Below are 27,567 nucleotides of genomic sequence, written 5' to 3' on the forward strand. Positions count from 1 at the left end.
CGCTGTTTGTAAAGATATTACAAGCCGTAGTTACAAAACAATTTGTGGAGTTTCTTGATCAATATAATATTCTGTCTATTTTCCAATCAGGCTTCAGAAAGAACTTTAGCACTGAAATAGCTATAAGTGCCATAACAGCAGAAGTACAGTACTGGCTTAGTAAGGATCCAGTTTGATCTGTCAGCAGCATTTGGTGTGATAGATCATGAGTTGGTGTTATAGTTATTGGATGAAATCAGGGTAGTAGGTCCGGTCCTGGACTGGTTTAGGGGATTTCTAACTTTTAAGATCTTACCAGGTAAAAATAAGGAATGAATTTCCCCTTCTTGGGATTCAGTGTGACGTCCCTGAGGGATCTCTCCTGTCACCTCTTGTCGTTAATGTAGTAATGCCATTTTTAGGAAAAATCTTAGATAGTCATGCTGTAAAAATTTTCATCTATACAGATGACATCGCCTTAATTATCCCCCTGGATGTGAGCCTATCAAATGTTTATAATAAGGCTACATTTGGAGTTAAACTAGAGGAAGATTGGGCAGCTACTCATAAACTAAAATTATATTTGGACAAAACAAAATTTTTTGGGACTTCTAATTCAAGACAGATTATTTTATGTCATATGATTACTATAAACAATATTTGTTTTCCAATCGAATTGGAGTTAAAAATTTTGGGTGTAGTTTTGGATACTGGTTTTTCCTTTGAGAAACATGTGGCACAACTAACTAAAAAAAGTATTTGTTAGTCTGAGAATGCAAAGAAGGATTAGACGTGGCTTTGAATCTCTACAGTTTAGGTTGGTTGTTCAGGCCTTGATTTTAAGCCAGCTAGACTATCATAATGTATTTTTTATTGGATATATGCAACTAATTTAAAGAGGCTGCAAACTTTGCAAATTGTAGCAGTTCATTTGATCTGTTCTGCTAAGAAGTTTGATAGGGTGTCTCCCTTCTTGGTGAGGGCCCACTGGCTTCCCTTGAAAGCTAGGATACATTTTAAAGCTTGTACAGTCATTTTCAAAACATGGTCTCGCTCCTGAATATATGCTGTCATTATTTACTCTTCCTTGTTGGGATAACACTTTAAAACTATGGAATACTTTACTTTTACATCTCCTATCTTCAAAATTTGTCAGATTTAAGTAAGTTTTCCAGTCTTCATTTGTTTTTATGGGAATAAAATTCTGGAATGAGCTCCCAGGCGTTCTTAGATCTTTCAATAGTCTCTTGTTATTTAGAAAAACCCTCAAAACATGGCTATTTGATAAATTTTTGAAATACAGTACGTTTAATATTGGATTCTCTTTTATAATTTATTTGATTTTTGCCTTTTTTCTTGCTTACTACTTCCCAGGTATGCCTGCATAGAACCTGCAAGGTGGCTGCGGTATAAAATTACTGTTTAGTTTAGCTGCTATTAAGTTGTCTGAAGTGATGCTGAGGATGGCCTCACTCTGCCAGGGTGAGGCCTGAACTAAAAGTTTTTAAAACTCCAGGTTCCTCTTCAAGAGGTTAGACATGTTATTGCCTAAGGTACTATGATTTGCATGTATGGGAAAAGTGGCAGCTTGTCACTTTGTGTATGGTCTCTGTTTTCTCACAGTGCATAACCATCAATTTGAGGGGAAAGATGTTCATCCTCAATCCATAAGCTTGGCGTGCTCAGTATCAGATAGATGGGTCTCTTGTAGAAGTGCAATGTCCACCCTGTGCCACTGCAAGGCCAGCAAAAGTTTAGATCATTTAACAGGAGAGGAGATACCGCCTACATTCCAACTGACCAAACGGACCATTAAGTAACTCCTTCAGATAGGCCACCCAGAATAAGGCAAGTAAGCCTTTCAATCCCAGTGAGCTGTCCCAGCCACCAGCCCACTAAGAGAAAGTAACCCCAGAATAGCAGGGAGGTACCCCCATAGGACACTGCCCCACATTTGGGATTATAGAACCTCAACCTCCATCCAACACCTTCTAGCCCCCCACTCATCCAGGCCTCCTACCCTCCCAACCCCTACAGATCCCTTTCCCCACCCCCAAAACCACATCCCCCACAATCAGAAAACACAGGTAAAATCCCCACCACACAAACATACACCACTCCTTAAACCCACCTTACATCCAATCCCACCACAGCAAACACCAACTATCCCTCATTCCATTCTTTTGCACCCTTTTATACCAAGAATCCTCCTGCCACTAAAGTCAATATAGATGCTAATCAAGTATCCTAAGAACACATAGGCAATAAGTAATAGCAACAAACAGAAGAGCTGTGGAGGAGCTCTGGAAGCAACAGCAAGTGGACAACCTACTGAAGTGCCCAGAAATCCACCTAAGTGTCCACGAACTGGGCCCAGGCGTGCCGATCCAGTCCAAAGGCTACTTCCTGCTGTCACCTGCTGCTCTCTATCTGATAACGCCCAGGGTGGGGCTCCCCATACAACATCCAGCAAAGCCAAAGTTGCTGTCTCACAGAGCCATAAGGCCCCCCCTCCACCAACAGGCAAGCCAGTCATATCAGGTAAACAGGGTTAGGCTCCTGGTCAGGCCCCACTTAGATGAAACAGAGAGATGGAAAATGAAAAATAGGGGATGTCCCACTGAAAACAAACAAAACAAGAAGAAAAACCACACAAAATCCACTGCTGCAGATGGACCAAATCATCTTCGCATTTTTTCACAAAAGCTTGATGGTCATGCAGGTCTGTGAAAAACAAAGTCTTATTTTCATGGGTCACCCTGACCTTCACTGGGTATAACAGCACAAATCACACTCCCTTGTCAAATAGGAGTTTGCAATGCTGGCCCATTTGTTTGTGCTGCTCGGAGACCCAAGCCGAGTAGTCCTGAAATAAAAGAACTTTAGTCCATTCCGGCAGATTCTTTAGACCTGCAGCAGTCTGTCCTTCTTAGCATAGATGAACACTCTTGCCATCACTGGCCTCAGGTGATGTGCCCCCTCCCAAAGGGCACCCACTCAGTTCATGTGCTCCACACGCATGGCCGCACCTGGAAAATTGAGACCCAAATGAGAAGGGAGCTAGTTCTCAATTTCCACAGTTCCTTAACAGCAGCCAACTCAGGTAGACCAATTATGCAGATACTATTGCATCTGCCTCTGTTTTCTTGGTCATCCACTTGGTGAAGCAGCTGCTTGTATTGGGCCTCTACCGTGGTGAGCTGCACCTCCGCCGAGTCCACGTGATCCTTTTGAAACCTGATTCTCTTTTCAGCCTGCTGCAGTCTCGAGCCTTTCTGCTCCAAATTCTTCCAGATGTCATCGACTGACACTTGCAGTTTGGAAGGACAATCATATCAAACCACTATAAGCTGTTTAGTTAGCTCCCTCACCGCCTCGTCCTGCAAAGTGATTACAGGAGCACTGGGCGTCATCACCATCTTGGGGCTCACAGGCTGCATATGATCCTTTCCAGACCACGGGGTGTTAGCCAGCATGCTGTGCTGCAGCCGGTCACAGAGCTCCACCAAAGTCACCTTGAAGTAGTGGTGAGAGTCAATCCACCAGGAGAGAAATTGATGGGCTGCAAATGCTGATTTTGTTGCGGATGGAACAGAGCAGAGTTCACAGGCGTACACTCAACTCAACGGCATCATGTGACCCCTCCCAAACTTATCATTTTTATAAGCAAACTCCATGAAATTGTCTATGATGTCCAAGTTTAATATATGAACCAGAAATAACTTATCTTTAAATGTTACCAGCAATGAATCCATAAAGCATATAGATGGATATTAACATGACAATTCTTTATACTTTGGTTGCCAGCAAATGTAATAGCACATGATCTGATTGGGCTTAACTGACCATTTGATTAGTGTGTTCTAACAGATTTTTAAAGTGAGAATTCTTTATGCATTGGTTGCTAGCAAATATAACACCACATGATTTGATTAGGCTTAACTGACCATATAATTAGTGTGTTCTAACAGACTTTTAACAAAGAATCTTCTTCTGCATTTAGAAGGGTTAGCTGTAATACAGGAAAAGGGATACCACCACCAGAGCACAACCTGTTCAGTACCCATAGGGCTGCATATTGAAATATTAGCACAAAACCCCTTTTTTTTCAAGTGGGTCTCCCCACCTAACAAAGGGAGATCTGTGTTTGGCTGCTGTTCTGTGTTTATGCGCTAACATGCTGCTTTTTGTTTATAACTATTTCTCAGCGTCTTTAGATGTATGAGGACAGTGCACAGTTTTGGCTTTAAAATAACACAGGTTACACTTCCACTTTTGCTGTGTGAAAAGGGAGGGGGTAGTGTAGGTTTTTACCCTATTTATGAACTAATGTTTACAGAACTTATACCTTGTTCAGATAGTGCAGTGCCCAGTGGAATAATCTCCCTAACTGAGGTATCAGACTTTGAGCTCCAATGTGTCTGTAAGGGAGAGAAGCAAGGGAGCGGGTTATTATGGTAAACAGGTTTTGACAACAGCTGAAAAGAGGTGGGGTGGGAGAGTCTGATCCCACTTGCTGTGCTAAGAACCAAGGAAGAGGGAGGGGAGATTTCTTTGTTAGAGAAACAATTCATCTCCCAGGCAGATTCCTCTGTAAACTGTTTGCTATATGGAAAAGGGTGAAGGTGATGGAATAGGGAGGGGGAGTGGTAAATGAATTATTTCTCAAGAGTCTTTTCTGTGCTCTGTTTGGGTCAGAGCATCACAATTGCAAACTTGATAAAAATCAGTGTCTGTATGTAATTTGCTGTAAGTTGTAAAACACAGAGAGACAGATTCCATTAGAGAAAATGGCATGTCTGTAAGGGAGGGGAGGGGTTAGGATGTGGAGGATTCTTTCAGGATGAGAATAGGCTGACTTTGTAAGCAGAGATAAACAAACAGCGTGGGGACATTGTAAAATGTTAGGTATTTTCCCCAATGTTAAGGAGAGCACAAAAACCTGGAGAATTTTAGTTCATTTGCATATGTGCTGATAGTCCAGATAAATGGTCACACAGAGAGAGGCAAAGAGAGAGAGACAGACAGACAGACATAACACAGAGCGCAGAAAAAGATGCAGTTTGTAAGCTGTAAAACAAAGAGGCAAATTCCATTTGTAGACTGTAAAAACATAGAGAGCCAGACTTGGCACAAGAACAGAGAAAATAAAATGAATGGGTGGGCTATAAAAAGCAGTGAAGAAGTGTTTATTCATACCATGCATGCTCAGTGCCTGTAGGAAATTTCTGATGGCAGAAGTCTTGCTGATGTCACTTCCTGTTTATAAGGTGTCACTAGAGAATGACAGGGGGACAAAGTTTGTCCTCGCCCTATCCCTGTGGGTTCTGTCTCCGTCCCCACCCCATCCTCGCAGGTTCTGTCTCTGTTTCCACTCCATCCCATCCCCACCCCATTCCCATGGGCTCTATCCTCATCTGCAGAATCCTTGAACAATTATGATTTTATATTTAAATCTTTTTATTAAAGTATAAAAAGGAACAATATGCTGTGCAACTTTTGTATATAAATTTAAAAACATTAAATAATAATAACAGCGAGCAGCTATAATAACCTTCCTCACCACCACCCTCTACCCTTCTAACCCCAACAATAGCTAATTTCTACAACTCCAAGGAATCCTAATCTACCCTGTTAAAATGTCCAGGGGTACAAAATTCAACCTGTTTTGTATGCCCTAGTGGGGGAGAAATATGCCCTATGAAGCACTATTATGATTTTTTAAATCTGTGGATGAATAAGAAGTCATCAACAATCTCAGGATTCAGTCTAGCTCTCCTGTCTTCCACAGTCCTTCCTGCAATAGAACGTATCTTCTTAGAACTTATGAGGGAGAGGGAAGGAGAGCTGTTGAACTCGTGGGGAGCAGGAGAGATGTTGGATGTGCGGGGGGGGGGGGGGGGTGGGGTGGGAGGAAGGAGAGATGCTAGACCCATAGGGGGAGGTAGGAGAGATGCTGGATCTGCAGGAGGAGGAGGACAGGAGTAATGCCAGAGGATTGCAAGAGGAACAGGGAGAGAGGGGGGAGATTAACTACCAAGGGGGACCAAAGAGAGAGGGGGAGATGCCCGACTACTAGAGGGGAGCAGGGCAGAAAGGGAGCAGATGCCAGATTATAGTGTTGAGAGAATAAGAGAAAGAGAGGTGTGGGGCTGTGGGAGATGAAGGGAAGAGACAGGGAAAGATGCCGAATGTACAGAAATAGGGACACATGCTGCACGGGGGGGTGATAATGGAAGAGAGAGAGATGCCAGCCCATATGGGTTGGAGGGAAGAGGGGGTAGACATACTAGGCCTATCGAGGGAGGCAAAGATGCTGGATGGTGGGGGGAGGGAGGAGAACAAAGAAATGGAGAGATAAGTGGATCAGTGTGCGCTAACCCTAGAGATGCCCATAGGAATATATGGATATATCTAGCATTTAGTGTGCACTAATTTTAGTGTGTTAAAAATGCAAATGCACCTTAGTAAACAGGGCCCTAATATAGCTAACCAGAGAATTTTTAGGTGTACCTCTGCTCCTCCCTTAACTCAACCCATAGTTATACAGATAGTGGGATTTTTCTTCTACTTCTATCCCTCTGCCTGTCGGCGTACCTCAGGGTTCTGTTCTTGGTCCCCTCCTCTTTTCTATCTACACTTCTTCCCTTGGTTCATTAATCTCATCCCATGGCTTTTCCTACCATCTCTATGCTGATGACTCCCAAATCTACCTTTCTACCCCTGATATCTCACCTTGCATCCAAACCAAAGTTTGCTGCCTGGATGTCTCAACGCCACCTGAAATTAAATATGACCAAAACTGAGCTTCTCATTTTCCCCCCCAAACCCACCTCCCCGCTCCCCCCATTTTCTATTTCTGTTGATGGCTCTCTCATTCTCCCTGTCTCCTCAGCTCGAAACCTTGGGGTCATCTTTGACTCTTCTCTCTCCTTCTCTGCTCATATCCAGCAGACCGCCAAGACCTGTCGTTTCTTTCTTTACAACATCCGTAAAATCCGCCCCTTTCTTTCCAAGCACTCTACCAAAACCCTCATCCACACCCTTGTCACCTCTCGTTTAGACTACTGTAATCTGCTTCTTGCTGGCCTCCCACTTAGTCACCTCTCCCCTCTCCAGTCGGTTCAAAACTCTGCTGCCCGTCTCATCTTCCGCCAGGGTCGCTTTACTCATACTACCCCTCTCCTCAAGACCCTTCACTGGCTCCCTATCCATTTTCGCATCCTGTTCAAACTTCTTCTACTAACCTATAAATGTATTCACTCTGCTGCTCCCCAGTATCTCTCCCCACTCGTCCTTCCCTACACCCCTTCCCGTGCACTCCGCTCCATGGATAAATCCTTCTTATCTGTTCCCTTCTCCACTACTGCCAACTCCAGACTTTCGCGCCTTCTGTCTCGCTGCACCCTACGCCTGGAATAAACTTCCTGAGCCCCTACGTCTTGCCCCATCCTTGGCCACCTTTAAATCTAGACTGAAAGCCCACCTCTTTAACATTGCTTTTGACTCGTAACCACTCGCCTCCACCTACCCTCCTCTCTTCCTTCCCGTTCACATTAATTATTTGATTTGCTTACTTTATTTATTTTTTGTCTATTAGATTGTAAGCTCTTTGAGCAGGGACTGTCTTTCTTCTATGTTTGTGCAGCGCTGAGTATGCCTTGTAGCGCTATAGAAATGCTAAATAGTAGTAGTAGTAGTAGTAGAGTTTTCAAGGGTGAATGGGTTTGCTGCACACCGAGGCCTCCTTTTACTTCATCAGTTAAAAGGTTGTTTTTTCAAAGGGTTAGTAAATGGCCATGTGCTAAGTCAGCACATTGGCATACAGCCATTTGCTCCAGAGCTCTTACCGCCTGTAAGGGCTCCTGCACTAACCCGGTGGTACCTGGGCAGTGCCGCCCGATTTCCGCCGGTAAGCTCGCAGCACTAGGAAATAAATGTTCCTAGTACCGGAAATGGCGCGCTGTAGAAGTTGGAACATCGTCGGGCTCCTGAGCGAGCTTGGCGGTAGGGCCGATTTGTCATGCGCCGTTGCCGCGGTAGCCCTAGCATGGCTTGATAAAAAGGCCCCAAAGTTAGGACAGCTATTTTGTTGTCCTGTCCTTATGCAGTTACTTATCCAGTTAGCGGACTGAATATTGCTACTAACTGTCTAATTTGATGCTCTGCTCACACTCCACCCCTAGCCTGCCCCTAACCTAGCCGATTAGAGGATGATCAGTTAGCAGAGATGTTCAGAGGCACTAACCAGTTAAGTGCTGCAGAATATCCAGAATTGGCTAGCTCAGTGGGATTTTTACCAGACAGAAGCCTCTCCTGCCTGGTTAAACCCTTTGTATTTTCATTTTGCATGGATACTGATAAAAAAAAATGATTTCTCTATTTCATAGACATCAGTAAAAACAGTGCTTTAATGAGCTGAACATTTAAAATTATATTTATTTATTTTCTTGTGTATTGCTATGACTTCTAGCTTCCTAAACCAATCTTGAGATACTGACATTCTGTGGGATTTCAGGGTATCCAAAATGACTATGCACGAGATAAAAGTTTTATATCATTTATATCATTTAGTTTAGTTTATGTAGATATATGCTTAACTGCCTCTTCAATACAAAACCGCAAAGCGGTATAAAACAATGGGACAGAGAAAATTAATCAGGTAGAATAAAAACAGCACTGAAAAGAGGACAGTTAACAATTCATCAATTCATACAGTAGAAAGAGGAATGGAGGCACCGGGGGGGGGGGGGGGGGGGGGGGGGGGGGGAAGGGGGACAGAAATCTTGGAGTCCCGATTGAGTATGCAATGTATTCAAATTTATTTCATGCATATTCATTATGTAAATCCTGAAAACCCAAATGGCTGTGGAGTCCCAAGGACAGGTTTGGGAAGCCTGGTTCTTAATCAAGTTAATTTAAATGTATATTTTAACAGGTCTCGTTTAAAGCAATCAAAGGACTTGATTAATCACATGTGTGCTAATACTGAAGACACTTCTATTGTTGTCTACTATCTCTGTCCATCTATTACCAATGAAGCCTCCTCCTATATATTCATCAAAATAGTTTGGAAAATTTCAACAGCAGTATCATCTTGAATATGTATTATGATATATGTAAAATAGTAACACTTTACTGTAAAGGTAGTCTTTAGTCTACCATAGCACTTATATTAATTTTTTCTCTTTTTTGCCTTGTATAGTCGATGTCCAGGAGGATATGTGTGTGTTAAAGCTGGTAGAAACCCTAACTACGGTTACACAAGTTTTGACACGTTCAGCTGGGCATTCCTGTCACTGTTCCGGTTAATGACTCAGGACTTTTGGGAAAATCTTTATCAGCTGGTGAGAGCATATTGCAAAACTAAAGTTCTAAAGCAGAGAAAATTTCATGTAAGGTATGATTAGGTTTAAATCAATTGGTTAAGTTCCTGTCCTCTTGGCATATGTAAAACACTGATAGTTTCTGTTTCTTCTACCCTTCTCGCACTTCCATGACATATAGATTTGTTGAGATTGGAGATGAACAGAAATATATTACAGCCCATAATACATTTTTTCAGTGTAAACAGTAAGGGGAACAGAGGAACATTTTCTTGCTATTATTGCTGTAAATAAAGATTCAAGTAAACTGATAGCTACATTTGACAGGATGCCCTCCCCCCCATCAAGAGTCAAAAATCCCCTACCTCACTAGTAAACAAATTATATAGAACAAACATAACCAGGAAAATGTGTTAAATCTAATAATGAAAGAGGGGCACCCTCAGAGATTTAAGCACCCACGTGGTAGTCACTCAAGACCACTAACGGGTGAGACATTGCACTTCATTCAATGGGTCGCTCACTCATTATTGTGGTATTTTATGTGCAGTAATGTGCCATTTTGTGCTTATGCTTGTGTGCCCCATTAATTCTAACCGAACAAATGCACTACAATTGACCAACTCAGCCAGCATAAATGACAAGTCAAATAAAACATGAAAACTGATCACTTATCTTATCTGCCCTGTGTCGGTGAAACCAGATGCTGAGGGCTCTGATGATTCAATCGCTCAATACTCATGAAGGAAAGACTGCTCTCCTCTGAAATGTCAACTTTAAACGGACACACTCAAAGACACATCTCCTTCAAAAAGACAGGAGTAATTGTATGTCCAACATTCAAAAAAAAGATTGGCCCAGCTTCTTATAATTTTCTTAAGTTGGCAACCCATCTTAGGAACATTATAGTTATGGTGTTTAATGCATGGCCCGAACCCTGACGCAGCTTTACTGAAACATGCCGCATGTCGGCCAACGGTCCTTAAATTAAGTAATCAAGTTGAAGTCATTAAGTTGTATTTATGAAGTTTAGTCAAGGAGAAAATTGCTTTATATTTAAGATTCTTCAAGCAACTGCAAAATAAAGAAATTCTTTATAAATTATAAGACGCTGGCTCCTCTGAAATGAACAGTGCGCCCGACTCTGGGGGTTTCAGACTAACTTTCCTCAGGGACTTGGGTTAGGGCTGTCTCTCCCTTGAATTTGCCGCCAGCCATTTGTTTGGTTAGCATTAATGGGGCACATGATTGCACTAAGCACAAAATGGCACATTATTGCACATAAAATACCACAATAGTGAGTGAGCGACCCATTGAATGAAGTGCAATGTTTCACTCATTAGTGGTCTTGAGTGACTACCACCACATGGGTGCTTAGATCTCTGAGGGTGCTCCTCTCTTAGATTTAGTACATTTTCCTAGTTGTGTTTGTTCTTCCACCCCCATCAAGAGGCCTTTATTTATGCTATATAATCAGATGTTTTTTATTCTTCAAGTACAGTTGTTTCCGTCAGGTTTTCATGAAAGAACACACTTAAACAAATACGTTGATGTTCAGTAAAGCAAAGTTGCTTACCACTAGCAGGATGTCCTCCTATTCAATGGTCAATCATGCTTTCAGGATGTCTACAATGATTGTATGTAACAGCACTGTAGTACTGTGATCTGTGAGATTATTGTACCTAAAGAAATGTAATGTGTCACACAAAATGAAGTTAACAGACGTGAACACTAGATTTTTGAACAAATTATCATAAGCAATGAGCTTAGTGTTACCCCAGCGGCAATCTAAGTACAGAAGATTTAAAAAACAGGTTAAATTGAAAACCTTAGTGCAATCATATATGAGATTTAGGGGGGGGGGAGTTATCAGTATGGACTACTGTTAAGATGTGTTATAATGCCACAAGGTGTGCTATTTTACGTCAAATTAGGACCCTTCTAGCACAGCTTGTGGTAAAATAACCCGTCTTAACAGTCACGTTGATAATTCCCCCCCCCCCCCTTGAGCTCTGCTTACTAAGCTGTATTATGCCAATAGCACACATCAAGCAGTATCTAATGTCTGTTAAAATCCTATAATGTGTGTTGATTGCACCTAATAGGTGTTATTTCACTGTAGCATGTAAAAATCAACCCCAACACATGTTAAAAAATGAGATCTCATAATGCATACAGAGTATCTCATTATTATGCAACATGGGTAATGCAGTTTGCATTAAACTTGCATGCTGTGTTATTTATGGAACATTAACAACACTTCCAGAGGTGATGTTTACTTTTCTTCCCCTGGTCTTGTGCTCCTGAGAAACAACTTAAGGGGACCAGTGCTTAGTAATAAATACTCCCAGCTATGAATCCTTTTCAGATATTCCCCCAAGCTCCAATCTCTTTCAAACCTACCCACCTCCATGCACCTCCCCCCCCCCCCCCCCCCCCCCCCCAGCACCTACCAGGAGTCTTTGGATGAGTAGTGAGGGCAAAAGAATAATCTCTGGGGAATTCCTGTTGCAAGAGATACCTGACTCAAAATTGCTGTTCAGCCCTCTAGCAGTAGTCTTGCAATACTGCTGCTAGGAGGCTCAGCTGCTAAATAGGCAAGGGTAACTTTTGCATATATATGTCAGCAAGCATCTGCACATAGGCATGTATTTTATAAAATGCCATTTCCACCCCAGCTCTGCCCATTCTCGTCCCCTGATTTCAGCTTTACATATGTTGCATAAAAGTAGGTGCTATGGGCCTTATTCTCAGCTTGGTCAGCTCTGGTGCTTAATATGTATACTCAATGGCGCCATCTGTTTAAGGAATGCTGCTGAATATACGTATAAGCAGTGACAATGCTGGCCACTATCCTCTTTATTCTATAAATGGTGCACATATTTATAGAATAGTACCACTTATGTTTGAAACCTAATTACTTAATGGCAATAAGAAAAGAGCCAAAATCATCTGGGGCAGAATAACATGGACATGAGTGGCCTCCTTCCTCCTTTCAATAAATTTATCTGGGGAAGGTAGCGAGGAAAGGAGGCAGTGATTGGCGGGACTAGAGCCAATCGTGAGGGTGAAAGTTTTGGTGGCATTCTTCAGATTTGTGTGGTGGTGGGGTGGGAGGTTGTTGTTTGTTCTCCTCAGAAAAGTCCTTCTGCTAAAAAATGTGGAATTAGGGGTTTATTGCTTTAGGGACTTTTCTTACGCTGTTTTATCTTACCTTCTGGTAATAGTGCGGAGCGGCTTGGTTTGTCCGTGGAAGTGAAGCGTGGCTTTTGGGTCACGGTTTTATGACAGGGATACTTTTCATCAGTGCTTCCTGGGGTCTGGTAAAGGAGCCTTATTCCTCTTCTTCTTTACCCTCTTGGAATATTGATGATGGCGCCTAAGAGGAATAGAGGCGAGGAAGGAGCAATTTTTAATTGTGGGACTGGGAAAAAGGAGACAAAGCAGTCTGTGAAAGTTATGAGGAAGTTGAACAAGTCTGTTGGCAGAGCCTTGAAAAGTATTAATGATGTCAAGAATAAAAATAAAGATAGGAAAAACATGAAGTCTGCGAGTAGTAGTGCAAATAGAAGTAGGGCTGTGTGGAAGACTTATGCATCAGAACTAGGGACAACAAGGGAGCAGACGGTCCCGCAGAGGAAGAAACTGAAGGCAGATATTGAGGATGAAGATGAATTTTCTGAATCTCATGATGATGAGAATGAGGATGATGAGAATGCAAGGGGTGTTTTGAGAGGGGTGAAAGGGGGATATAATGGGAAGAAGAGTGACAAACAGGCTTATTTTCGAAAGAGAAGGGCGCCCATCTTTCAACACAGATCGGAAGATGGGTGTCCTTCTCCCAGGGTTGCCCAAATTGGCATAATCGAAAGCCGATTTTGGGCATCCTCAACTGCTTTCCGTCCTGGGGATGACCAAACTCCCGGGGCTGTGTCAAGCATAGCGAAGGCGGGACTGGGGTGTGCTTAACACATGGGCGTCCTCGGCCGATAATGGAAAAAAGAAGGGCGTCCCTGACGAGCACTTGACCGACTTTTTTACTTGCGACCAAATCTCAAAAAGCTCACCAAACTGACCAGATGACCACCGGAGGGAATCGGGGATGACCTCCCCATACTCCCCCAGTGGTCACTAACTTCCTCCCACCCTCAAAAAAAAAACTTTTAAAATATTTTTTGCCAGCCTTTATGCCAGCCTCAAATGTCATACCCAACTCCCTGACAGCAGTATGTAGGTCCCTGGAGCAATTTTTAAAAATCTTTATTTATTGGTTTAACTATAATTAACAAGGATATCCTTGTAACAGAAACACAGGCAAATGATAATACAGTAATACTCTCATCACTCATCTTTAAGCATTTATAAAGGAAAATTTAAAAGAAGAAAACTAATAATAAGACAAGAAGATTTAGAGTTTAACCATTCAGCAGGCAAAAATATATATCCTTTCTTAGACCCCAAATAAAAAGGGGGGGGGGGGTGATGAATTAGAGAAGTAATCAAACAAGTAATATTAAGCTGAAAGTAAAGGCTGCCTAATCTCCAAGTATTTCTATACATTATTTCAATTGTTTCAATTCTAGAAACGATTTCAGATGTTCCGGTGAAAAAAAAGTATATTTAGTTTGGCCCAATTTTACTACACATTTGCAAGGGTATGCTAGAAAAAAAGAACCCCCAATATCTATTGTCTTTTGTTTCAAAACAAGAAATGCTTTTCTTTTTTGTTGTGTTTGTTTAGTCACGTCAGGGTATATCCAAACTTTAGAACCACAAAATTGAGCTTTAGAATTGTATTATAGTCCTGCTCAAAAACAAGTGAAATAATCATTGTAGCTCTGTCCGTTATTATTTCAGAGGATTGCTCCAATATATCAGAAATGTTTTGCAAATCAGGAATATCATTTTCAGCACCTCGTAATTCTCCTTTAGGTTTAGGAATATAATAAATCTTGTTTACCGGGGGTATAGCCTCGGGAGGAATTTTCACAATTTCAGTCAGATATCTTCGAAATATATCTATCGGAGTTACCCCAGCTAACTTTGGAAAATTTAAAAGACGGAGGTTGAGGCATCTATTAAAATTCTCAATCTGCTCGATTTTTCTTCTTATATCTGTATTATCTTTGATAACCACATTTTTAAAGTCCTTAAATAGATCAACTTCTTTTTGCAACTTACTTGCTTTGTTAAATCTTCTTTGACAGAGTCTACAGTTGATTTTAATCCTTCAAATTTAGTATTAAGATTTTCAACATCACCTGACGTCTTTTGAAGCGTAGTATTAATCCGGTCTAACATCACCCACAACGTTTCCAGAGTCACCGCTGAGCTCTGCACTGAACAAAAGCAAAATTCCTTCAGCTTTCAGCGTCGATTGTTGCGTGCCTAGGTCCTCGCTGGTCGCCCCTTCTGACACACTTCCGGGGTCAGTGGGGTTTCCCACTAGGGCCGCTTTCAACGCTGGGCAGAGTGTTGGAGTGGAGGAGTGGCCTAGTGGTTAGAGCACTGGTCTTGCAATCCAGAGCTGGCCAGTTCAAATCCCACTGCTGCTACTTGTGATCCAAAATCCAAATAAATAAAGGGGGTGTCAGAGACATAGCAAAGGCATGGACATCCTTCTCACAGAAACATCCACATTTTGGATGTTCTCAACTGCCGTCGCAGGGACGGAGGCATAGGAAGGATGTCCTCAACTGCCATCGCAGGGACAGAGGCATAGTGAAGGACATCCTTCACCCATACTCCCCCCCCCAAAAAAGAGAACGTTTTTAAAGATTTTTTTTCGGGGTGGAGGTGGTTAGTGACCACTGGGGGAGTCAGGGGAGATCATCCCCGATTCCCTCCGGTGGTCATCTGGTCATTTAGGGCACATTTTTGTGGCTTCGTCGTAGAAAAAAAAGGACCAAGTAAAGTCAGCCAAGTGTTCGTCAGGGACGCCCTTATTTTTTCCATTATCGCTTGAGGACGCCCATCTGTTAGGCATGCCCCAGTCCCGCCTTCGCTATGCCTCCGACATGCCCTCGGGAACTTTGGTCGTCCCCGCGACGGAAAGCAGTTGGGGATGGCCCAAATCGGCTTTCGATTATGCTGATTTGGGCGACCCTGAGAGAAGGATGCCCATCTCCCGATTTGTGTCGAAAGATAGGCGCCCTTCTCTTTCAAAAATAAGCCTGATAGTAACATAGTAAATGACGGCAGATAAAGACCTGTACGGTCCATACAGTCTGCCCAACAAGATAAACTCATTTTACCTGGTATGTGATAGTTTATATGTATACCCAAGTTTGATTTGCCCTTGCCTTTCTTAGGGCACAGACCGTAGAAGTCTGCCCAGTACTGTTCTTGTACTGAGTTCTGAAGCTAACACCGAAGCCCCTTAAAATTTACACTCCAGCCCATCCCTATCTATTCAGTCACGATCAGGGCGTAGACCATAGAAGTCTGCCCAGCTCCAGTTTTGTTTCCAATTACCGGCGTCACTACCCAATCTCCGCTAAAATTCCACGGAACCATTCCTTCTAAACTGGATTCCTTTGTGTTTATCCCACGCATGTTTAAATTCCATTACTGTTTTCATCTCCACCACCTCCCGTGGGAGAGCATTCCTCAACACCTCCTTTCTTCTGCTGGTTATGCCCCTCTCTACGCAGCCTAGCATTCTTCTGGCCACGGTCACCTTGTTGCATGGGCATTCCTTTGGCTGAAGAAAAAATGTGAAGGTCCTTGTACAATGCTTACAGTGGGGGAAATAAGTATTTGATCCCTTGCTGATTTTGTAAGTTTGCCCACTGACAAAGACATGAGCAGCCCATAATTGAAGGGTAGGTTATTGGTAACAGTGAGAGATAGCACATCACAAATTAAATCCGGAAAATCACATTGTGGAAAGTATATGAATTTATTTGCATTCTGCAGAGGGAAATAAGTATTTAATCCCTCTGGCAAACAAGACCTAATACTTGGTGGCAAAACCCTTGTTGGCAAGCACAGCGGTCAGACGTCTTCTGTAGTTGATGATGAGGTTTGCACACATGTCAGGAGGAATTTTGGTCCACTCCTCTTTGCAGATCATCTCTAAATTATTAAGAGTTCTGGGCTGTCGCTTGGCAACTCGCAGCGTCAGCTCCCTCCATAAGTTTTCAATGGGATTAAGGTCTGGTGACTGGCTAGGCCACTCCATGACCCTAATGTGCTTCTTCCTGAGCCACTCCTTTGTTGCCTTGGCTGTATGTTTTGGGTCATTGTCGTGCTGGAAGACCCAGCCACGACCCATTTTTAAGGCCCTGGCAGAGGGAAGGAGGTTGTCACTCAGAATTGTACGGTACATGGCCCCATCCATTCTCCCATTGATGCGGTGAAGTAGTCCTGTGCCCTTAGCAGAGAAACACCCCCAAAACATAACATTTCCACCTCCATGCTTGACAGTGGGGACGGTGTTCTTTGGGTCATAGGCAGCATTTCTCTTCCTCCAAACACGGCGAGTTGAGTTCATGCCAAAGAGCTCAATTTTTGTCTCATCTGACCACAGCACCTTCTCCCAATCACTCTCGGCATCATCCAGGTGTTCACTGGCAAACTTCAGACGGGCCGTCACATGTGCCTTCCGGAGCAGGGGGACCTTGCGGGCACTGCAGGATTGCAATCCGTTATGTCGTAATGTGTTACCAATGGTTTTCGTGGTGACAGTGGTCCCAGCTGCCTTGAGATCATTGACAAGTTCCCCCCCTTGTAGTTGTAGGCTGATTTCTAACCTTCCTCATGATCAAGGATACCCCACGAGGTGAGATTTTGCGTGGAGCCCCAGATCTTTGTCGATTGACAGTCATTTTGTACTTCTTCCATTTTCTTACTATGGCACCAACAGTTGTCTCCTTCTCGCCCAGCGTCTTACTGATGGTTTTGTAGCCCATTCCAGCCTTGTGCAGGTGTATGATCTTGTCCCTGACATCCTTAGACAGCTCCTTGCTCTTGGCCATTTTGTAGAGGTTAGAGTCTGACTGATTCACTGAGTCTGTGGACAGGTGTCTTTCATACAGGTGACCATTGCCGACAGCTGTCTGTCATGCAGGTAACGAGTTGATTTGGAGCATCTACCTGGTCTGTAGGGGCCAGATCTCTTACTGGTTGGTGGGGGATCAAATACTTATTTCCCTCTGCAGAATGCAAATAAATTCATATACTTTCCACAATGTGATTTTCCGGATTTAATTTGTGATGTGCTATCTCTCACTGTTACCAATAACCTACCCTTCAATTATGGGCTGCTCATGTCTTTCTCAGTGGGCAAACTTACAAAATCAGCAAGGGATCAAATACTTATTTCCCCCACTGTATGTTTTTAGGAATTCAACTGAATTCTGTTCAGATGCAGTGTAGATTGCCTATTGAAAACATAAATAAATTTGTATAGGCTATTGATATTGCTCTTATAGCTAGTAAATTGACATTGAACCAAATGTAGTCACTAACTGGATTATTTAAATTTGCTTGCAGAGTAATTCCAGTGGGACAGATTTTTATTAGGAGACTGTCTTATATAACAAAAGGAGTATTGAAAGGTCATCATTTTATTAGAATCCCTTTGCAGGTTAAAATAGATTCAAAGTAATGGAAATCCTTTTTGTGGCAGTGAATGGAATTTCAGTTTGACAACAGCCCCCCCCCCCCCCCCCTCCACCCCAGGTGATGAATGATGATTTACAGTTGTTTTCTGATGCATCTGGAGGTTTAGGATTTGGCCTATATTTTGCTGGGTCTTGGTGTGCTGAAGCTTGGCCTTCATTGTGGTTTCAGAAGGGATGGACAAGGAATTTAGCCTTTTTTGAATTACTTCCTTTTTGCGTGGCATTGATTCTGTGGGGTGAGCAATTAAAAGCAGAAGAATAATTATAATATCTGATTATATGGCTGTAGGTTTTGCTATTAACTGTCAATCTGTCAGATGTCAGCTGTTGTTAGAAATTTTGCATATGATTATTCTTAGATGTTTCCAATATCATCTTTATGCTGACGACACCCAGCTTTATCTCTCCACACCAGACATCACTGCGGAAACCCAGGCCAAAGTATCGGCCTGCTTATCCGACATTGCTGCCTGGATGTCTAACCGCCACCTGAAACTGAACATGGCCAAGACAGAGCTTATTGTCTTCCCACCCAAGCCCACTTCTCCTCTCCCTCCACTCTCTATCTTAGTTGATAACGCCCTCGTCATCCCTGTCTCATCGGCCCGCAACCTCGGAGTCATCTTTGACTCTCCCTCTCCTTCTCTGCGCATATCCAGTAGATAGCAAAGACCTTCCGCTTCTTCCTATATAACATTAGCAAAATTCGCCCTTTCCTCTCTGAGCACACCACCCGAACTCTCATCCACTCTCTCATTACCTCTCGCCTTGACTACTGCAACCTTTTCCTCACTGGCCTCCCACTTAGCCATCTATCCCCCCTTCAGTCCGTTCAGAACTCTGCTGCACGTCTTATCTTCCGCCTGGACCGATATACTCATATCACCCCTCTCCTCAAGTCACTTCACTGGCTTCCGATCAGGTACCCCATACAGTTCAAGCTTCTCCTACTAACCTACAAATGCACTCGATCTGCAGCCCCTCCTTACCTCTCTACCCTCATCTCCCCTTACGTTCCTACCCGGAACCTCAGCTCTCAAGACAAAGCCCTCCTTTCAGTACCCTTCTCCACCACCGCCAACTCCAGGCTCTGCCCTTTCTGTCTCGCCTCACCCCATGCTTGGAATAAACTCCCTGAGCCCATACGCCAGGCCCCCTCCCTGCCCATCTTCAAATCCTTACTCAAAGGCCACCTCTTCAATGTCGCCTTCGGCACCTAACCACTTTATCTCTATTCAGGAAATCTAGACTGCCCCAACTTGACATTTCGTCCCTTAGATTATAATCTCCTTTGAGCAGGGACTGTCCTTCTTTGTTAAACTGTACAGTTCTGCGTAACCCTAGTAGCGCTCTAGAAATGTTAAGTAGTAGTAGTAGTAGATGTTGGATATTTAAATATATTATGACTACATGCAATATTCCTGGATATACCAATGATTTAGCAGAAGCATTGTCTCATTTCCAGTGGTCCCATTTTTGGTTGCTTTCTCCAGAGGTAGGAAAACAGCCTACAAGAATACCAGAACTTTGAACAGCTTTCCTGCCTAAGTTGAAGAGTTATTAGCTTCATCCTTAGAGATAATATATTGAAAGCATATTCTGGTGCTTGGAAGACATTTTGGCAAGTGTTACAGCGTGATAGTTGGGCTGTAGGTCGGCCTATTGGAAAGAGTTTAGTATTGGAATTCATTCTAAAAGTAATTGAAATGAGTTGGTCAAAATCAGCTGTTATGACTGCTTTAACAAGTGTTGCATTTTATTGAAAATGTATTGGTTTTAAGGATCCTACAAATTATTTCTTAATTTAGGAATTAATATGAGGTGCTTGTTCTAATATGTTTAAACTCAATAGCCTGACAGTTAAAGCGGTATAGCAAGTCCAGAATAAATAAATAAGTTGTATGCCTATTCACGATTTTTACAGTCAACATTTGTAGTCTTTCCTGATATTGTTTTTCATCATATGAATTGAAATTGTTTCAAATGGCATTTTCTTGGGCATTTAATGGAGCTTTCAGGGTGAGTAAGTTAGTTGCATCGTCAAAAACTGATATGAGTAGAAGATGCTTGTTTATAGATGATAAGGATGTTCTGTATGATAAGGTTATCTTTCGGCTTTGGAGATTAAAGACAGATCAATTGGGAAAAGGGCATGGGTAAGACTCGGAAGTGTCACAGGTTTCAATACTTGCTTAGTGATGGCTGCAGAGAATTTTATGGAAGTAAGGCATACTTGTGGTATTTATTGATTAATATATGCTAATCTGTTTTCTTTGACACGTTATCAGTTTGCTGCTGTTTTAAAGTCAGCTTTAAGGTTAGTTGGTTTTGATCCTGTGTCATTTGGGACTCACGCTTTTAGAATTGGGCAGCCTCATTTGCAGCTGCACAAGGGATGTCTGTGGAGAATGTAAGAAAAAAGATAGATAGATGGAGTTCATCCTGTTATAAAATGTATGTGCACTAGCATCAAGAGTGTTTATTATTTATTCATTGTTTCTTTGTAGTTTTATCTTCAATTCAGAGATAGGAAGAGATTGTGGTTTGGATTTGTGGAAATTCCTATGTATTCTGGGCACAGAAGCATTCAATGAAGTTGAAAATGAGCAAACACTTGGGACTGGCATTGCAAGGATTGTGGATTTATTGGTTAGGGTTTAGAGGAATGTAGTAAGATCAGATGTTACCGACTTTATTACAAGCAAAGCATTGGTTTGCTGAGCCTCATATTTTATTGTTGCATTTTGGGGGAAATGATTTATGTCAAGGGAGTGGACCTCATTAGGCAAATGAAAAAAGATATTTTAGGGATTTATGATTTTTTTTCAAAACTTCATGTGATTTGGTCTAACATTATTCTTAGAAGAGAATGGGAGGGTCTTCATAAAGGTAAAGGTATTGAGCATTTAAGAAAAAGGGTAAATTCTGAAATGAATGAGATGCTGTCAAAGGGTTGTATTGTTCAGCATGAATTAATAGCTATATATTGCCCTGTACTTTATCGGCCTGATAAGGTCCATCTCTCTGAGATTGGATCAAAAAACTTCTTGACAGTTTTACAAGAAGTTTGGGAGGGTCTTGGGAGAAACATCAGGGTCTTAGCATAGGTGGAGAGCTGTTAGCGGTAGAGAAGGTATGCTCTGGTATATTCCAGCCAATTTGACCATAATTTATTATTTTTTAGCATGAATATGCATCTTCTCTTGCATTGCCACTTCAGAATGATTTGAGTGCTGGGAAAACATATATCAAGGTCTTGATAAATGTGACCCTTTGCATCCCCACAAGGGCTTACAGAAGGCCGGAAGTCATTTAGTGATATCTGTATGACTGGGACATCACCGTCTAGTCAAATGATTAATGAAGTTTATTAGGTGTTTATTTATAGCTGGAAGGCCAAGAATGTGTTGATATGTTATTTATTTGTCAATTCTGTGAATAATAAAACTGCAGCCCTGTTTGTTTTCCAAAGATATTAGTTTTTGTGGCATTTTCAGTTGAAGGGGGAGGGCAGGTGACTGCGAAACTGCCCACATTCAGTAATTGTCCTTCTCACTAATTGACATTTATTTGCAGTTACATGCATAGGAGAATTATGCCCCTATTCTATAAAGCATGTGCATAAATTGTCCAGTGTGTAACTGCAAAGGGGTTGCTCACATAGAAGGAGCATGAATGAGACATGAGCATTCCGGCTATTCTCACACATGCTTTCTAGATTATTTATATTTGCAACTGCCACATATAGGCACTAACATTTATGCCTGCCATATAGTAGGCATAAGTGGAGGTGCCTAACTTTAGACATGTCATTTGCCAACTTACATTAGTGTTCTATAATGGCTTTGACGTGTAAATTTACCATTATAGAATACTAGCTTAGTGTTCAGATTTCTAGTGCCCAGACTTGGGTGACCTTGATAGTTTGCCCCATATCTGTTTAATTAAGGCCTTCTTTTTGGAATGTATTATTTCTCTGTCAAACTCCAAGTCATAAGGACAAAAGATTAGAGAGTGGGATAAAGTAATATTCCAACATTATCAATGCTAGAAAAATGTTTAACCCGATTGGTTCCCTTTTGTATAAATCCTGAAAGATGGGAAACCAAATCTCTCTTGGTCAAGAGGTGACTGAGAATCATAGTACCTCAGTATCCTCTGAGTTTTTCTCTGTGTAGGAATTGGAGAATACACATTTAGGAGTTGCTGCAGTTGTCTGCTTTCTGACTTCCTTCTGGAGCAAAAACTCAGAACCTTCCTTTTCTCAGCTGTTATGAACAGATCTATTTTGGGAGTTGCTCACTGTAAAAAGATACTTGGGGACATCTTATGAGATTCTAGCTGGAAATTCAGCCTATCTGTCAAAGCATTTTTGCTGTGCCAGATGAGTGGCTCTTAAGGTCATTCCATTTTTTACTACCCAGTCTCACAGTCTGACAGATTCCTGACACATGAGTAAAGCTCTCTAGCCAATAATGTTTGCATTCTTGAATAGAAAAGGAAAAGAAGAAATATTGGACCACTGGTTGAGGGGGGAGGAGAAATGCTGGACAGGGAGGAGATGACATAATGGGGACAAGGGAAGAGAAGAGACAGTGGGATTCTAGATATGAAGTGGGAAAGAGTGGGGAGATGCTGACTATTGGGGGGGGGGGAGGAGAAGAATGGGAAAGAGGGGGAGGGGATGGAGTGGAGAGAGAGAGGAGGAGATGCTAACTATGAGAAGGAGAAGAAATGGATAGAGAGGGGCATGCTGACTATGGGAAGAAGGAGAGAGAAAAAAAGGAGAAGCTACATTGTTGGCTAGAAAGGAGAGAAGCTGCACTATTGGGGTAGAGAATAAAGAGGGGACAGGGGATGATATGCTGCAAATGTTGGGGGGAGGGAGAGAGGGAAGATGTTTGGCAATAATATTATGGGGGTGGAAAGAAGGAGAGAGAGGGAAGATGTTGAGCTACATCAGTATGGGGGTGAAAAAAGGAGAGAGAGAGAGACGAGATGCTGAGCTACAAATGTGGAGGGTGGGGAAATGCTAAACAACGTGGGAGAGGCCATGAGGGTTTGTCAATGAGTGAGAGGAGAGTGGTGAGTACAGAGAGTAAAAATGTGGTAATGGGAGTGTGACAGAAGGGAATAGGAGAATGGGGAAGGAGTGAGATCGGAAATGGGAGAGCTAGGGACTGAGAGAAGGAGATGGAAAGTTGATAGGTATGTGAAAAGTAAAAAGAAGGAGTTGGAGAACTGGAGGGTGAGAAAGAGGGTGAAATATGAATGGACAGAAAGGCAGAAAAGAAAGGGAAAGATAAATATGTCAGAGACATATGTGAGAGAATAGAAGAAGACAGGAGGAGCGAGGAGAAAGAACAAATGGATTGGAGGAGTGGCCTAGTGGTTAGAGCACCAGTCTTGCAATCCAGAGGTGGCCAGTTCAAATCCCACTGCTACTCCTTGTGCTCTTGGGCAAGTCACTTAACCCTCCATTGCCTCAGGTACAAATTTAAATTGTGAGCCCTCCTGGGACAGAAAAATATTCAGAGTACCTGAATGTAACTCACCTTGAGCTACTACTAAAAAAGGTGTGAGCAAAATCTAAATAAATAAATAGAGAAAGCTGGCAGAAGACAGGCAGGAAAGCAGAAGAGAGAAACTCATTGGGACTGACAAGATTGGAAAAATAAAATGCCCAGACAACAAAAGTAGGAAAAAATGTTTTATTATGAACTGGAATATGTTAGTTTTGAGAAATGTGCTTTGTGGATATCTTTGTATTGTGTTCAATACAAGAGTAAATGAATTTGGTTTTATTTTTCCAGTGTTGAGTGCTGAGTTTTGAATTCTTGGGGGTTACCAGTTCAATTTTTTTTTTCATATTTCTGTTTCTAATTTGTGATCTCTATTTGATGAGGGTCTGTCTGTTACTGTGTTTTGCTTGTAACCAAGGTGCGGTATGTTGTTTGTATAGCTATCTATAGAAATCCCACTTGTTCTGTTTGACCAGTAGTAGGTGTATTAATGTTCTGTGGCCCAGTGTAATATTTGTAGTGTTGCCTATTTGTAGGTAGGGTTGTTGCTATTTGAATCGTAGGCATTAGTGCTACTGTTTTCTATCAGGTTTGCTACATGTATGGCGAGTTGTAATTTTTTTCAGGTTTTGTGGCCTGCTAGTGGAGAGTTTATGTTGCTGTTGCTCAGATGACATGAGAATCAAAATTTTGTGTGTGTGTGGCTTCCAAGGAGAAATGGCCTACCGGTTGTTGGGAAGAGGTTCGATTATTGTGGATACAGAGCATGTTTACATGTAACTCACCAAAGGTTTGTGGAAATTTAAGCATTCCTCTTCCCCAACCCAGCTACTCTGCCCTGCAATGGCAAAAGGAAGCAAGTGCTTCAGTAAAAATAGACACTTGCTTTTTTTTGCCATTGCAGGGCACTACTTCTTCATGCCACCTGGCTGCCAAAAATTTCTGAGGAGAACAATATGGTATCAAATGTGTAAATGTTGAGAAAAACACTGATTAGTTCAAGATTTTGTTGATAAGGTTGCAAATTTGTACTACTGTGGGTGATATTCCTTAATGACATTATTAAAATTAAATACATTAATTTTCCAAGTATACATACAGTGGGGGAAATAAGTATTTGATCCCTTGCTGATTTTGTAAGTTTGCCCACTGACAAAGACATGAGCAGCCCATAATTGAAGGGTAGGTTATTGGTAACAGTGAGAGATAGCACATCACAAATTAAATCCGGAAAATCACATTGTGGAAAGTATATGAATTTATTTGCATTCTGCAGAGGGAAATAAGTATTTGATCCCTCTGGCAAACAAGACCTAATACTTGGTGGCAAAACCCTTGTTGGCAAGCACAGCGGTCAGACGTCTTCTGTAGTTGATGATGAGGTTTGCACACATGTCAGGAGGAATTTTGGTCCACTCCTCTTTGCAGATCATCTCTAAATCATTAAGAGTTCTGGGCTGTCGCTTGGCAACTCGCAGCTTCAGCTCCCTCCATAAGTTTTCAATGGGATTAAGGTCTGGTGACTGGCTAGGCCACTCCATGACCCTAATGTGCTTCTTCCTGAGCCACTCCTTTGTTGCCTTGGCTGTATGTTTTGGGTCATTGTCGTGCTGGAAGACCCAGCCACGACCCATTTTTAAGGCCCTGGCGGAGGGAAGGAGGTTGTCACTCAGAATTGTACGGTACATGGCCCCATCCATTCTCCCATTGATGCGGTGAAGTAGTCCTGTGCCCTTAGCAGAGAAACACCCCCAAAACATAACATTTCCACCTCCATGCTTGACAGTGGGGACGGTGTTCTTTGGGTCATAGGCAGCATTTCTCTTCCTCCAAACACGGCGAGTTGAGTTCATGCCAAAGAGCTCAATTTTTGTCTCATCTGACCACAGCACCTTCTCCCAATCACTCTCGGCATCATCCAGGTGTTCACTGGCAAACTTCAGACGGGCCGTCACATGTGCCTTCCGGAGCAGGGGGACCTTGCGGGCACTGCAGGATTGCAATCTGTTATGTCGTAATGTGTTACCAATGGTTTTCGTGGTGACAGTGGTCCCAGCTGCCTTGAGATCATTGACAAGTTCCCCCCTTGTAGTTGTAGGCTGATTTCTAACCTTCCTCATGATCAAGGATACCCCACGAGGTGAGATTTTGCGTGGAGCCCCAGATCTTTGTCGATTGACAGTCATTTTGTACTTCTTCCATTTTCTTACTATGGCACCAACAGTTGTCTCCTTCTCGCCCAGCGTCTTACTGATGGTTTTGTAGCCCATTCCAGCCTTGTGCAGGTGTATGATCTTGTCCCTGACATCCTTAGACAGCTCCTTGCTCTTGGCCATTTTGTAGAGGTTAGAGTCTGACTGATTCACTGAGTCTGTGGACAGGTGTCTTTCATACAGGTGACCATTGCCGACAGCTGTCTGTCATGCAGGTAACGAGTTGATTTGGAGCATCTACCTGGTCTGTAGGGGCCAGATCTCTTACTGGTTGGTGGGGGATCAAATACTTATTTCCCTCTGCAGAATGCAAATAAATTCATATACTTTCCACAATGTGATTTTCCGGATTTAATTTGTGATGTGCTATCTCTCACTGTTACCAATAACCTACCCTTCAATTATGGGCTGCTCATGTCTTTGTCAGTGGGCAAACTTACAAAATCAGCAAGGGATCAAATACTTATTTCCCCCACTGTACATACCAGCTTCCTTTTAATCCACAAATGAAGTATTGTGTATGTAGGGGTAAGTTCATTTCTGGCCCTGGCCCCACCCACTTCTGGTCATGGTCCTGCCCCCAGTTCCACTTCCTTTTTGTCTACAAATTAAGTTCTGATTACCACTACTTATTGTTTCTGTATTGGTAGCAGACATATGCATTGTTGTACAGATACACATAAGACACAGTTCCTAACATCCTGCTACATGTAGCTTACAGTTTGAGCAAGGCATGCATACAATGTCCCAGCGGTAAGAATATTATAACAAAGATCTTATATGCTGCTTATGGCATTTGTGTAATGTACATACATGATGCACATTATATTTAAGCCCTCAGTGATGACTTGTTTCATATGAGCTTACTCTCAATAGCTCATAACTCATCTCACTCGTCATTGGGCTAGTATATGTTTGTCATTTATAACTTCCTCATCATATAAAAATGTCTTTAATAAATATATGTTAAGTGGGTATAAATATAATGTGCATCATGTATGTATATTTCACAAATCCCATAAGCAGTATATAAGGTCTTTGTTATAATATTCTTAGCACTGAGACATTGATGTAGTGATTTGTTATTTCCCCCGCTATTTGGACTTCTACAAGGGCTTCTTTTACAAAACGGTACTACTGATTAGCAGGTGCTGAATGGCCCATTGGAATTGAATGGGCTTCTTTGCATTCAGCGTACCACTAATTGGTAGTGTCGCTTTGTAAAAGGAGCCCCAATTGATTTATACAGAAGAAAAAAAAAACTCAAGGAAATTTATTATAGAAAAAAAGGGTTATATAAGAACATTAGAACAGCCATACTGAGTCAGACCAATGGTCCGTCCAGCTCAGTATCCTGCTTCCAGCAGTGGCCAATCCAGGTCACAAGTACCTAACAGAAACACAGTTAGTAGCACCATTCCACGATACCAATCCAAGCTATGATCATGGAGACTCAGGTTTTATTATTTAAATGCAGTCTGATAAAGAATACTATAATGCCTCTGTATCGCTCCATGGTGCGACCTCACCTTTAGTATTCTGTGCAATTCTGGTCACTGTATCTCAAAAGAAGATATGGCAAAATGAGAAAATGTTCAAAGAAAGGAGACCAAAATGATTAAGGGGATGGAACTCCTCTCAGATGAGGTGTAGAATGGGTAAATGTGAATCAATGGTTTATTCTTTCAAAAAGTACAAAGACTAGGAGACACTCAATGAAGTTACATGGTAATACTTTTAAAACAAATAGGAGGAAATATTTTTTTCACTCGACAAATAGTTAAGCTCTGGAACTCATTACCAGAGGATGTGGTAATAGTAGCTAGTTCATCTGGGTTTAAAAAAGGTTTGGACAAGTTCCTGGAGGAAACGCCCATAGTCTGCTATTTGGGTAGGAATG

The 27,567-nt window shown here is 42.2% G+C and overlaps 1 protein-coding gene across 1 annotated transcript in view; it reads left to right on the plus strand.

The window, feature by feature from the left end:
- The window catches only part of LOC115474187 (sodium channel protein type 2 subunit alpha-like), a 335,664-nt gene that overhangs the window by 96,120 nt on the left and 211,977 nt on the right, over window positions 1-27,567 (plus strand). The window contains 1 exon segment of the mRNA XM_030209540.1: window positions 9,185-9,326. Within this exon segment, the coding sequence (XP_030065400.1) occupies window positions 9,185-9,326 (142 nt within the window).

This window comes from Microcaecilia unicolor, chromosome 7, assembly GCF_901765095.1.
Source record: "Microcaecilia unicolor chromosome 7, aMicUni1.1, whole genome shotgun sequence".
NCBI lineage: Eukaryota > Metazoa > Chordata > Amphibia > Gymnophiona > Siphonopidae > Microcaecilia > Microcaecilia unicolor.